The sequence below is a fragment of the Lynx rufus genome, unplaced genomic scaffold, assembly GCF_022079265.1.
Source record: "Lynx rufus isolate CCGP_SWC_20201006 ecotype Redwood Valley unplaced genomic scaffold, mLynRuf1.p SCAF_2, whole genome shotgun sequence".
In the NCBI taxonomy this organism is placed as follows: domain Eukaryota; kingdom Metazoa; phylum Chordata; class Mammalia; order Carnivora; family Felidae; genus Lynx; species Lynx rufus.
Window position 1 is genome coordinate 144482739 of NW_025814834.1, and position 14517 is coordinate 144497255.

At 36.8% G+C, this 14517-nt stretch overlaps 1 protein-coding gene across 1 annotated transcript in view; it reads right to left on the minus strand.

The window, feature by feature from the left end:
* The window catches only part of EPHX4 (epoxide hydrolase 4), a 42080-nt gene that overhangs the window by 8670 nt on the left and 18893 nt on the right, over positions 1-14517 (minus strand). Inside the window, exons 5-6 of the mRNA XM_047082680.1 lie at positions 11405-11508; positions 6655-6803 (exon numbers count right to left, since the gene is read on the minus strand). Coding sequence (XP_046938636.1) covers positions 6655-6803; positions 11405-11508 — 253 coding nt within the window. The remainder of the gene's footprint in view (positions 1-6654; positions 6804-11404; positions 11509-14517) is intronic.

Here is a 14517-nt window from a genome sequence, read left to right on the forward strand (position 1 = left end):
CCCAGAGCCTGACGCGGGGCTCGAACTCCCGGACCGCGAGATCGTGACCTGGCTGAAGTCGGACGCTTAACCGACTGCGCCACCCAGGCGCCCCCCATTATGATTTTTTTTAATGTCTCTTTTTTTTGAGTGAGAGTGCACATGCACACATGTGCAAGTGGGAAAGGGCAGAGAGAGAATCCCAAGCAGGCTCTGTGCTGTCAGCATGGAGCCCAATGCAGAGCTGATCTCACAAAGCGTGAGATCATGGCCTGAGCTGAAATCAAGAGTCAGACATTTAACCAATTGAGCCACCCAGGCACTCCTCCATTATGATCTTTTTTGATCCATGAGTAATTTTTTTAAAGTTTCTATTTAAATTCCAGTTAACACATAGTATTATATTATTTTCTTGTGTACAATATAGTGATTCAGCTCTTCCATACAACACCTATGCCCATCACAAGTGTTCTCCTTAATCCCCATCATCTACTTCACCCAGCTCCCCACCCACCTCCCCTTGGGTAACCATCAGTTTGTTCTCTATAGTTAAGAATCTATTTCCTGGTTTGTCTTTCTCCCTATTTTTCCCCTTTGCTCATTTGTTTCTTAAGTTCTGCATATGAGTGAAATCATACGGTATTTGTCTTTCTCTGACTTAATTCACTTAGCATTCTAGCTCCATTCACATTGTGGCAAATGGTGAGATTTCATTCTTTTTTGGTTGAGTAATATTCCCTTGTATATATATACCACATCTTCTTTATCCACTCATCAATCAATGGACACTTGGGCTATTTCATAATTCGGCTACTGTAGATAATACTGCTATAAACATCAGGGCACATGTATCCCTTTGAATTAGTATTTTTGTATTCTTTGAGTAAATACCTGGATCATAGTCAAGAGTAATTTAGAAGTTTTTAAAATTTCTGAATATATGGAATTTTTTAGAACTTTGTGTGATTGTTAATTTCTAATTGCATTGTGTTCAGAGAACACATCCATATGACACTGATCCCTTGGTATTGGTTAGGATTTACTCTCTAGTCCAGTATGTAATCAACCTTTGTAAACATTTCTATGTGCTTAAAAATAGTATATATTTTCTAATTATTGGATGCAGGATACTTGATTTGTTCATCAGATCAAAGATGTTAATTGGGTTGTTCAAATCTTTCACATTTTTATTATTTTTTCCCTGCTTGATTAATTTTTGAGAGAGGTGGGTTAAAATCTCTAATAGTGATTATGGATTTGTCATTTTCCCTTGTGTCAGTTTTGCTTTATTATTTGGTGCTTTGTTATAAGTTTAGACTTATTTATCTTTTTGCAGGTTAGATCCTATAACTAATCTAATTCCTAGTTCATTCATTCTGGTTCCTTAACTCCAAATTTTGGAGAGTCCTTGGATGAGTCTATGGTCCTGGGAAGGGTGATAAATGGCAGTGATTTCCATACCTGAGTATATGTACTATACCTTATGTATAGTCATTATATATCGTATAACCATTTTTAATTATGTACTTGGGCTCGATTACCCTAACATAAAGAAGCATTAGAGGGAGTCAAGTGACCTTCCAGAAGATTCCATATGACCTTGACCTGGCTAGATTTAACCTATAGCAATCTAGTTTAAAACTTTCACCTTTATATAAAATTGTAAGTTTTGACCTTCACAGGCCTGCTTTTTTTCTCTTTCTCTCTCCATGCTAATTAGCAGGATTCTAGAGCTTACTCTTGAGAATGCAGATCCTCTAATGAACAAATGTTAGTAAAATAACTTGAGAAACATCAGAATTTTTTCCTCTTTTTCCTTGTAGCTAATTGTTTTGTATCACAAAGCTAGATTTTTGATAAACAGGTAAATCAACATTTAAAAACTATTATTTTTATCTCCTGTTCAAAATTTAAGCTTGTATGAAAATATATTGTTCTATTTTCTCTTATAATTTTCTTTACAAATGTTGTTTGTAAAAAACAAACAACCAATGACAAAACATGGACTTGAGACAATGTTGCTATATCCTATGAGATGTAACCTTCAGCCTCTGCAATGTCAATCATTGCCTTGCTTGATAAATGGGTATCTACAAATACCTTTTAAATTAACATCTCTGTTTTATCGATGATATTTACATTTATATTTGTAAATTTTTTGTTGTTATTGTTAGTCAGAAAAAGGTTTTGGTTTACCTCGTCTCCCCTCATTTATATAATCTCTTGACTGCCCTTGGATTTTGTATTCAAATAATTTGATTTTGTTTTATTTAAAATAACACCTTTGGGGCACCTGGGTAGGCACAGTTGATTAAGTATTCTACTCTTGATTTTGGCTCAGGTCATGATCTCATGGTCATGAGATCAAGCTCCACTTCAGGCTCCATGCTGAGCATAGAGCCTGATGGGGGTTCTCTCTCCCTTTCTCTCTGCCCCTCTCCCACCCACACACACTCTCTCTCCAAAATAAATAAACATTAAAAAATAAAATAAAATAAAATAAAATAAAATAAAATAAAATAAAATAAAATAACAATTTCTTTAGGTGCACCTGGCTGGCTCAGTCAGTGGAACATGCAACTTTTGATCTTGGCATTGTTAAGTTCAAACCCCATGTTGGATGTAAAGATTACTTAAAAATAAAATCAATTAATCAACCAATAAAACACCCACTATAACTTTTTTCTACCTTCCTACTATCAACTTTTTATGTCCTTATGCTTTGTGACTCAATCCAATCTGATATTTTATTTTTTAACTGGAAAGTTTAATACATTCATATTTATTGTGCTTACTGACATATTTAAATTGATTTTGACATCTTATTTTATGCTATTGACTGTACTTTGCTTCCCTTTTCTCTTTCCTGCCTTCTTTTGTTTTTTTTTTTTTTTTTAATTTTTTTTTCAACGTTTATTTATTCTTTTGGGACAGAGAGAGACAAAGCATGAACGGGGGAGAGGCAGAGAGAGAGGGAGACACAGAATCAGAAATAGGCTCCAGGCTCTGAGCCATCAGCCCAGAGCCCGATGCGGGGCTCGAACTCACGGACCACAAGATCGTGACCTGGCTGAAGTCGGACGCTTAACCGACTGTGCCACCCAGGTGCCCCTTTCCTGCCTTCTTTTGAATTGACAGTTATCTTGTCACCCTCTACTGGTTTGAAAATAATACATTCTATTTGCATTATTTTATTTTACTAGAAAAAAATTCTTAGCATCTATATATATGTATGTGTATCTAATTCTATCTATCACCTATCTATATAATTTTTTTGGTTTGAGAGAAAGAGAGAGAGCACAAGTGGGGGAGAGTGAGAGAGAGAGAGAGAGAGAGAGAGAGAGAGAGAGAGAATCCCATGCAGGCTCTATACTGTCAGCATAGAGCTTAATGTGGGGCTTGAACTTACAAACCATGAACCAAAGTCAGATGCTTAACCAACTGAGCCACCCAGGCACCCCAATATATGATTTCTAATTTTACCCTCTATATCAAATATAACGTTTTATATTTTCACTTCTTTATCTCTCTAAGCTATATTCTAAGTAATTTTTTCAGAGCTATCTTCTAATTCATAATTCTTTTTAGCTTGTCTGATCTGCTATTTAACTCACTTATGGAATTTTAGATTTCAATAGCCATATTTTTCATTTCCAGAAGTTCTTTTGTTCTTTTCAGCTTTTTCCAGTCTGTCTTGATACTTCCTTATTCTTTTCTCATAATTTTTATTCTTTCACATATTTTAATGATTTAAACATACTTTATAATCTCTGTTGTAGTATTTGAAACTTGTAAGAGTTCTACTGCAACTGTATTCTGACTCATTAATGGTGGATTAGTATTTTTTGTAATTTGGATTATGAACTCATCTTCAGGGGACTCTACCTGTGGGAATATTGTAAGTCTGAGTTGAGATGTATCCTCCAGAGAAATTCTGTCTTTGTTTCTACCAGGCTTGCTTGGAAGTGTTACCAGCTTATGATGATATTGAAATATATTTCCCTGAGATTCTAGTGTTATGGAGGTAGCATATATTCAAGACTCTAAACCTTTTCAAGGCAGGCTGTGGTTGCTAATTCCCAAGGAAAATCTTTTTCTCCTGTCTAGAGTCCAAACCTGAACAGACAAATCTCCATATCTTGTCTTTCATTCTATACTTTCTCCCTAGACAATATACTCTGAGCAAAAGCTTCACTTGTGTATATCAGCGACACCAAGATTTTACATAACTTCATCACAGATTCTCTCCTTTGAATTCCAAACCCTTGTATCTATCTGCCTATTTGAATATTTAAGATACCACATCAAACTCAACTAGTTTAAGGTCAATAAAGTTTATGACCTTCTCCTCAAAACCAGTTCTCTTCTAGTGTTTTCTGCCTCAGTGAATGGCATGAGCTATATCCATATAGCTGTTCAAGCCAAAAATTCAGGAGCCATCCTTGATACCCCTCTTCTCATTCCTTCCCCAACCCTCCACCCCCGCCCATCTAACCCATCACCAATCCCTGTCAATTTTCCTCTTAAATATCTCTTAAATGTACCCATTTTCCCCATCTCCACTGCCTTCAGGCTATTTCAGGCTACCATCATCTTTAGCCTGGACCACTGCAGTTTCCTCACATTGAATGAATGTATAAAAATACAGATTAGATTGTTACTCTTTCCTGCTTGAAATGCTCATTTACTAGCTTTACATTCATGGGTCTTAAGTACTTAATATGGTCTACATGGCTCTGTAAGACCAGCCACTGCCTTCTCTTGGACCCATTCTCATTTTATTTTCTTTTTCTGTGCTCTAGCTACAATGGCCTTCACTGTATTATTTAAAACCACAACTCTCTTATCTTCCCACACTGCTTTGGTACATGCTGTTTCCTTTTCCTGAAATGCCAATCCCTCTGACCCCAACTTTATTCAGTCAATATGTAACTCATCCTCTATTTCTCTGTTCAAACATCATTTGCTCAGTTCTCATCCCTTTCTATCATGGTCTTTGTTTGTTTATAACCGGATATTCATTACTGTGGTTATACAGTTGATGTCTGTTTTCCCCACTTGGCTAGTGATCAGGGACCTTTGTCTCGTTTTGTTCAATACTATATCCTGAGTGTTGGCATAGACTAGAACATACAAAGTGCTTAATATGTATTTCTTGAATGAATAATAATCATTAAAAATATGATTACAAACATACATCTATTCACAATAATCCAAAGGTAAATAAGAAGTGGATATAGTTATGGATAAAACAAGTGACAACTATATGGGGATTCCATTATATTCTTCTCTCTACTTTTCCATATGTTTAAAGTTTTCCCTAGAAAAAGACGATGTAACTTACAAAATGAACACTTTTGAGTCTTTGGATAAACTGTGAACTTAATCTTAAAAATAAAATATTGACGGGGCTCCTGAGTGGTTCAGCCAGTTAAGCATCCAACTCTTGGTTTCAGCTCAGGTCATGATCTCATGGTTTGTGAGATTGAGCCCTACATTGGGCTCTGCACTGACAGCTCAGAGCCTGCTTGGGATTTTCTCTCTCCCTCTCTGCTCCTCCCCTGCCTGTGGTCTCTCTCTCAAAACAAACAAATAAACTAAAAAAATAATAATAAAATATTGGCTGTTGTTTATAATGTTGCTATAAACATCAGGGTGCATGTATCCCTTCAAATTAGTGTTTTTGTATCCTTTGGGAAAATACCTAATAGTGCAATTGGTGGATTGTAAAGTAGTTCTATTTTTAACTTTCTGAGGAAAGTCCATACTGTTTTCCAGAGTGGCTGCACCAAGTTTGCATTCCTACCAACAGCGTAAGAGGGTTCCCCTTTCTGCACATCCTCACCGACACCTGTTGTTAATTTCAACAATAGCCGAATTATGGAAAGAACTGAAACATTGACTGAACATTCAAACATTGACTGTTGAATGGATAAAGACGTGGTATATATACATACAATGGAATATTACTCAGCCATAACAAAGAACAAAATCTTGCCATTTGCAACAATGTGGCTGGAGCTCAAGAGTATTATGCTAACCAAAATCAGTCATAGAAAAACAAATGTCATCTGATTTCACTCTTATGTGGAATTTAAGAAACAAAACAAATGAACTTAGAGGGGGAGAAAAGAGAGCCAAACCAAGAAACAGATGCTTAACTATAGAGAACAAACTGAGGGTTACTGGGGGGAAGGTGTGTGGGGGAATGGGTTAAATAGGTGATGGGTATTTAGAAGGGCACTTATGATGAGCACTGGGTGTTGTATGTAAGTGATGAATCACTAAATTCTACACCTGAGACTAATCTTACACTGTATGTTAACTAGCTAGAATTTTTTTAATGTTTATTTATTTTGAGAGAGACAGAGAGGGTGTGTGCACATGTGTATACAAGCATGCAACTGAGGGAAGAAGAGGCAGAGAAAGACTAGAAAGAGGACTGAGAGAATCCCAACCAGCATGGACAGCACAGAGCCTGATGCGGGGTTCAATCCCACAAACCCTGAGATCATGACCTGAGCTGAAATCAAGAGTCGAAGGCTTAACCAACTGAGCCACCCAGGTGCCCCTAAATAGATGGAATTTAAGTAATATTTGGGAAAAATAAATAAATAAAATATTGGCTCTTTAGGGAATGAATATTTTATTTAACTAAAAAGAAATTATACTGACCTGAAGATATTTCGGTAATGGTTAATTGGACCATTTAATGCTCCAGGCTGGGAGAAGACATAAATATAAGCCTCAAGATCTTCTGTTGTTAATCGACATCCTTTTCTTCCAATACCAGTGCTGTGACTGGTAAACAGATGTTTCAAAGCCTAATTTAAGTGAAAAGAAAATAATTAAAACTTTTTAGTTACCTAACAATAAACCTTTGGCTTTTGAAAGAGAATGATGGTTAGTGTCAGTGACAACTTCCCATTTCTGCTCTAGCCAGGTAGGAGACCTGTTTACACACTATATACATTTTTGCTTTCCTGGCTTTACTTTTGGTATTCTTCCCTTCTTTTTTTTAAAAAATTTTTTTTAACGTTTATTTATTTTTGAGACAGAGAGAGACAGAGCATGAACGGGGGAGGGGCAGAGAGAGAGGGAGACACAGAATTGGAAGCAGGCTCCAGGCTCCGAGCCATCAGCCCAGAGCCTGACGCGGGGCTCGAACTCACAGACCGCGAAATCGTGACCTGAGCTGAAGTTGGATGCTCAACCGACTGAGCCACCCAGGCACCCCGGTATTCTTCCCTTCTAATACCCCATGTACACTTTACGCTTATGAAAAGCAACCTATGTTCTTGGTGCCTATTCACATTCTATAAGGCTAAGTTCAGATACCATTGCTACCCTAAAGTCTTCCCTAATATTCTAGCTAATAGTAGTTTATCTGTTTACTGACAATCTACTCCCCCAACAATTGTTTGAACTTTTTTGGACTATAATCCAGAGTAACAAACACATTATATGTCATGATCCAGTTCAGACTTATACACATACTTTTCTGAAACAAAAGTTTAAAGAAATATCTCTTGAGGTCCTGGGTGGCTAGGTCGGTTTAGCATCTATCTAACTTTGGCTTAGGTCATGGTGTCACAGTTTGGGGGTTTGAGCCCCACATTGGGCTCTGTGCTGACAGCTCAGAATCTGGAGCCTGCTTCGGATTCTGTGTCTCCCTCTCTCTCTCTGCCCCTCTCCTGCTTGTGCTGTCTCTCAAAACTAAATAAACGTTAAAAATTTTTAAAAAAAGAAAACAGGACTTAAAAGTAGAATCTAGAGGGGCGCTTGGGTGATTCAGTCAGTTAAGTGTCTGACTTTGGCTCAGGTCATGATCTCATGGTTCATGAGTTTGAGCCCCGAGTCTGTGCTGACAGCTCAGAGCCTGGAGCCTGCTTGGGAGTCTGTGTCTCCCTCTCTCTCTGCCCCTTGCCCACGCACCCTCTGTCTCTCCTTCTCTCAAAAATAAAAAACATGAAAAAAAATTTTTTTTTTTTTAAATTTTTTTTTTTCAACGTTTATTTATTTTTGGGACAGAGAGAGACAGAGCATGAACGGGGGAGGGGCAGAGAGAGAGGGAGACACAGCATCGGAAACCAGGCTCCAGGCTCTGAGCCATCAGCCCAGAGCCCGACGCGGGGCTCGAACTCACGGACCGCGAGATCGTGACCTGGCTGAAGTCGGACGCTTAACCGACTGCGCCACCCAGGCGCCCCAAACATGAAAAAAATTTTTTAAAGAAATATCCCTTACTCTTATTATAGTGTGTACTGATATTTTCAATTCACTTCTGTTCTACTTTATTTTTTAAAAAATTCGAATTCAAGCCACTAAACTGATTTCGTGACTCATTAATGGGTCCCCACCCACAACTGAAAAACACTGCTCTATACTAGTGTTTCTCAATGTGTAGATCTAAATCACCTGCATCAGAATCAGGATTCTTGTTTAAAATGCAGATCCCTGGGAGCGACTGGGTGGCTCAGTCGGTTAAGCGTCAGGACTTTTGCTCAGGTCATGATAACCTAATTCGTAGTTTGAGACCCACAGCAGGCTCTCTTCTCTGCTCTCAGCACAGAGTCTGCTTAGGAACCTCTGTCTGTCTGTCTGTCTGTCTCTCTTTCTGCCCCTCCCCCACTCTCTCTCTCTCAAAAATAAACATTAAAAAAATAAAATGCAGATCCCTGAACCCCCAAACACACCTGTAAAAATATGAAATGATTTATGCAAAAGGTGATTAATTGAAGCATTATTTGCAGTAGCAAAAGACAGGAAATAAAAAATGTCCATCAGTGGGGCATTAGTTGAATAAACTATGATATAGCCACACAATGGTGTATTATGCATTCTAACTACTCCAAGAGAAGATGGAGATGATTATGTGCTAATATAGAGTAGCTGACCCCCAGAACATATCTTTAAGTGGGGGAAAAAATAGAAAGGGTGGAAAACAGTATTTATAGTATGTTACCACCTTTTGTGTAAGAAGGAGTAGACAAATATATACACATCTCCTTATATTTTCAAAAAGAAACAATAAAAAAGTGAAACAAAAATTAACCAGAATATTTTCTGTGGAAGAGGAGGAAATAAGATGGTAGGAAACAGAGGCCTAAGCAAGACCTCTCTGTGCCTTGTATTAGAGTTTTGACTTGAACCATATACATGCTTTTTACAAAATATGAAAGTTAAGTAAAATTCTGTGGTCCTAATTTTGCTTGGAAATATGAATAAGAACACATTATTTTTTTCTCTCTAAAAAACTTGTATGTATAAATTCTGTCCAACAGAAAGATGTAGAAGCAATAAAAACCCAGTAACAATGATCACCTTGACACCCAGACCATTTCCGACTAATAGGAGCCAGAGTTCCTTCAATAAATGATTGATTCCAGATCTGGGGCAGGGAATAAAATATGACCCTAGGACATTAAGAAACTAAGCTATTACTGACTGAAGGATTTATGTCAAAAGGACATAGGAGCCAACGTGAAGGAGTTTCCACTTGCCTGTTATGCCATATTGCCTAATATGAGACAATCTGAGCATCAAAAAGAATGACTGCAATTGAGTGATACATGTCAAATATATTTTTTAAAACTCATGAGCTCCTAATGATATAGTAAAAAAGAAAACTTCATTGGTTATCACTGGAAATTTCTAGGACACCGAGTCATTGCTCTGGAAGTTGTTTATAAAGATAAAGAATGAAGCATTTATCCTGCCATTCTTTTGTGTGAACTGTATTTCAGAATAACCAAACAGTAGATGTGGACCATTCTTCTTTAAGGAAGGATTCCAGTTAATAAGAGCAGGAAAAGATGATAGAAATAGAAAAATCACCATTTTGCAGATTCTAATGGAATACGGATGTGGGCAATGATGATCAAGATATGCTAAAATTATTTGGTGGCAGGTTGTTAGGAAATTTAGATAAGCTGACAACTCATGAGCCCACTGGTCACTGTTAGTGTTACTAAAACTGAAACAACTAGACCTTATGTGCTTCCCTGATGTGATGCATTAGGAAATACACAGCACCACCTACGAGTATTCTTGTCAAATGAAAACTCAGTTTAACCAAGCCTCTAGATGAGTAGCATCCATGAAGCATGAGAAATAAGAATTAGCAGAAAAAGTTAAATAACACCATGATGAAGTAGTCAGCCAAATCCAAAATGTGGATCATTCCCCAGGACAAATGACCAAATTTCTTCAGGAAAAAAAAAAGTGTTAAAAAAATAAGAAGGAACTGTTATACACTGAAAAAACTACAACAATCAAATATAATGTGTGGACCTTGTTTGGCTCCTAATTCAAACAAATAAAGTGTACAAAGGCAGTTGATCATAACCTGTTCAAAGATTAATAGTACCAGAGACTAATACTTAAATAGCAAATGAAGCTCTCATTTAGCAAATCTCTTGTTGGAAATTTTAACACAGTCTAAAATTTGTGCAGATTTTTTTGTACCCCAAATAAAGTTGTCCAAAATTGGAAAAAAAAATAATTGAGACAGTTAAGGAAATTTGAATAGGTATTAAATGATAGTAAGGAGTAAGTATTCATTTTGTTAGGTTTGATAATGGCATTGGAGTTATGTTTTTAAAAAGTCCTTATCTGCAGAAGTTTTTCCAGGTAAAACAATATTGTCTTTTTGAAGCCTCCTTAAATATCTAATACCGTGTTAGGTACACAAAAAGCATTCAATAAACTTCCAAGAAATAGATACGATATATGACTCCTGGTTGTAGGTGTATAGGGTACACCAAAACCCTCATGTTTACTTTGTTTCAGGGTTTTGTTTGCACTCAAGGGCCTCGACTTCTGCCGTGTCAAATTCTCTCACCTGGTATTCATATTCCCTTGTCTCCCCACGGAATGTTCTCTAAAAAGAGGTTTGCCTATAGGGATACAGGCTCTCAACAAAAATTGAGCAACAACCAGGCACTCAAATATACAGAGACTGTAAAAATAAGTAAGCCTATAGATGAGGTCTTAGAAGCATTTATTAAATGTTAGCATTTGTCTATTTTTCTTTCTGAAGGATGGACTTTAAAATATTTTTCATTAAGAGTAATACATTATTTGCTTGACTTGCCTTTTTTTTTCTTGCATAAGAGGAAAAGCCTAACGGTGGACAGCAAATAACAATCAATAAATGATTATTTTAAACAAATGACATAAACAGGACCAGTTATTTCTTTTCTTTCCTTCTTTTTCTAGTGCTGCTGTCTATCTTTATTTTATTTTTAACTTCCTAACTATGTCATCCTCTTGGACTCCAGTTATTCAACTTTATTTCAACTTTATTCAACACATAACATTATATTAGTTTCAGGTGTGCAACATAATGATTAAATATTTGTATAATTTCAAAAATGATCACCACAATAAATCTAGTTAACATCCATCACCATGTTTGACTTACCTTGAAATCATTTATTGAGAACATAAATTCTGGGAACCATGGTATTTGGAAGAAGTAATAATGGCTGGATTTGAACAGCTGGGCAGGGTGTCGTAAAATATATTCTGAAATTAAAATGCCATGTTAGACCTTATCCAAGGGGTATAAATTACTTACTATTGAAAGAGCTTCCTTTCAAGGCAATTTCACCTTTGAGATGATCCCATAAAAGAATCCACAAATAAGCCTTCTGTATTTTTCTCTTTGGAACAATTTCTATGTTCTTATATTTTATTAGGGACATTTCTAGTATTTAGAAAATTTATAGCACTTTAAATAAAAAGAAAATTTCATTATATAAAGTCTTGACTCAGAAGGGAACAGAAAACCCAAATGACATTGCCTTTTCTCCAAGGTTATTATCAGTGACCTCACACTTTCCCTAGGGATAAATGGGGAGGTAATTTTCTGTTGTTTAAAAGATTTTGTTTACAGGTGGATTTGAATACCTTATTAATTTGGCCTCAACAGAAACTAACATGTTTCCTATAAATTCATTTATGGATCTAGAAAATTCCTTCATTCAAGGAATATTTTAATATCTACTGTGTGTGAGGGGGTTTAGCAGTTAATAAGACAGAAGAGGTTCCCATTAATAAGGAATTTATACAATAAATAACCAATATTTAAAAAGATCACTTTAGATAGCAACAGTAATATAAAGAAAATTAAAAGAAGGGAATCTGAGAATTATTATTGGGTGATCTAGGAAAAAAAACCTAGATCTAGGTTTCCTAGATCTAGGAAAAAAAACCCAGGCACAAGGGGCCACCTGGGTGGCTCAGTTGGTTAAGCGTCCGACTTTGGCTCAGGTCATGATCTCTTGGTTTGTGAGTTTGAGCCCCCAGTAGGGCTCTGTGCTGACAGCTCAGAGCCTGAAGCCTGCTTCGGATTCTGTGTCTCCCTCTCTCTCTGCCTCTTCCCTGCTCAAAGTCTGTCTCTCTCCGTCTCTCAATAATAAATAAATGTTAAAAACAAACAAACAAACAAACAAACAAAAAAAAAACAGGCAGAGAAAGGTACTGAGCTTGGCACATTCAAGAAGCAGAAAGAACATCAGTGTGGATGGTGTAGTGAATGAGGAGAAGGAGGTGGCATGAGATGAATCAGAGAGCAGAGCAGAAGTCCAGTCAAGGAGGGCCAGAGGATATGGACTTTAAGTGCTTTGGAAAGACAATGAATCTTGAAACTGGAGAGTAGTGTAATCATACATATCAAGTGTGCATACTTGTTTCTTGTGCACTGTTTTTTAAAAAATTTTCTTTGCTGGGGCGCCTGGGTGGCGCAGTCGGTTAAGCGTCCGACTTCAGCCAGGTCACGATCTCGCGCTCCGTGAGTTCGAGCCCCACGTCGGGCTCTGGGCTGATGGCTCAGAGCCTGGAGCCTGTTTCCGATTCTGTGTCTCCCTCTCTCTCTGTCCCTCCCCCGTTCATGCTCTGTCTCTCTCTGTCCCAAAAATAAATAAACGTTGAAAAAAAAAAAAAATTTAAAAAAAAAAAAAATTTTCTTTGCTATAGAGGTAATTTTTTCTTATTTCTAATTTTGTAACTATATTTAATAACATGGTTGGAAATTTTAGAACTATAATTCTCAGGTAAGTGGAGCATCGTTATGTTATACTTTTTGTAAAATCATCATCGAACAAAATTTATTCAGCCCTGCATTAAGAGATATCACTATAATTAAGCAGAAAATATAGGCATATTACTTGAAGACTTTGTATTAACCTGACTAGGGTTGAAACTATTATTGATAAAACAGTTCCAGAAATATTCCAAGAATATTCTTGCTGAAGTGACCAATTACAACTTGTCCATACAGCAACATCACAAAAATAACATTTATTCAAGGGTCCCGATCAATGGCTTAAGCAGGTAGCACAACTTCTGCTACCTAATGCAACTAAGAACAGTCTAGTGCATCTCAGTTTGATATTTGAAGCCTAAGCATCCATCCTGTCACCTCAACAGACATAGGACAATTGGGTATATCCAAAAATCAACTCCTACATTTATATTGTACAATATTTCAGTAGTCATGTTCCCTTTTCCCTTTTATGTAGTCATGTTTCCAACATAGATATATGTTGTTCTGAGTTTTTTGTTCCCTAGTGGGCTGCTGAGGGTAACAGCAGTACCTGAAGCTCCTGAAGCAGTACCTGAAAACTTGACAAGCGTAAACAGGACAAGATTATAATTTTTTCCAAAACTAAATAAAAATGTGCCTAGTAATGGTTCACAGGTCTTTGAACACTCTGAAGATTTTAAGAGTTCCCTTTATAGCAGAGGTTCTCAAAGTATAGTCCATGTGGACTCCTGGGAATCCCCAAGATTCATTACACTACTCAGACATTATTAGCTTTTCTCATCTGGTTGAGATTTGTGCTCATGGTACCAAAGCAATGGTAGATAAAGCCATTGCTGCCTGAGCACAAACCACTGCAGTGACACTGAACAATACGAGTAGTCATTGTATTCTTCACCACCACACATTTGCAGCAAACAAATACAGAAATACATAAATTTAAGTGCCATTTTCACTTAGGAATGTTCTAGATAAAATAGCAAAAACTACTAATTTTAAATTTCAACTTTTGTGTACACAGCTTTCGAGTACCAAGATGAAACACAAAGAACACATAAAGCAGTTCTGTTGAACACCCAGATACAATGGTTGTCTCGAGGGATAGCATTTCTGCAGTTCTTTGCGTTGATTAGTTGAATTAGCTGCATTTTTTATGGAATACCATTTTTACATGAATGGATGACTAACAAATTATCATCAGTCAGACTTCAGTATCTGACAGTCTCTTGAAAATGAATGAAGTGAGCCTGTCACTTGAGGGAAAACAATCAGCAGTATTTGTTGCCAATGACCAAATTCAAGCTTTCACATGAAAATTAGAAGTTTGGAACTATTTATTTGCTACTGTGAGCATGACAGCTTTGCAATACTCAATGACTTTTTGATGAAATTGGGGTGATATTAATGAATGTGGGTTCTTTGGTATAATATTACAAAATATGTCAACTTATGGAAGATCTGCATAACTCAATGAACCAATATCGTCCACT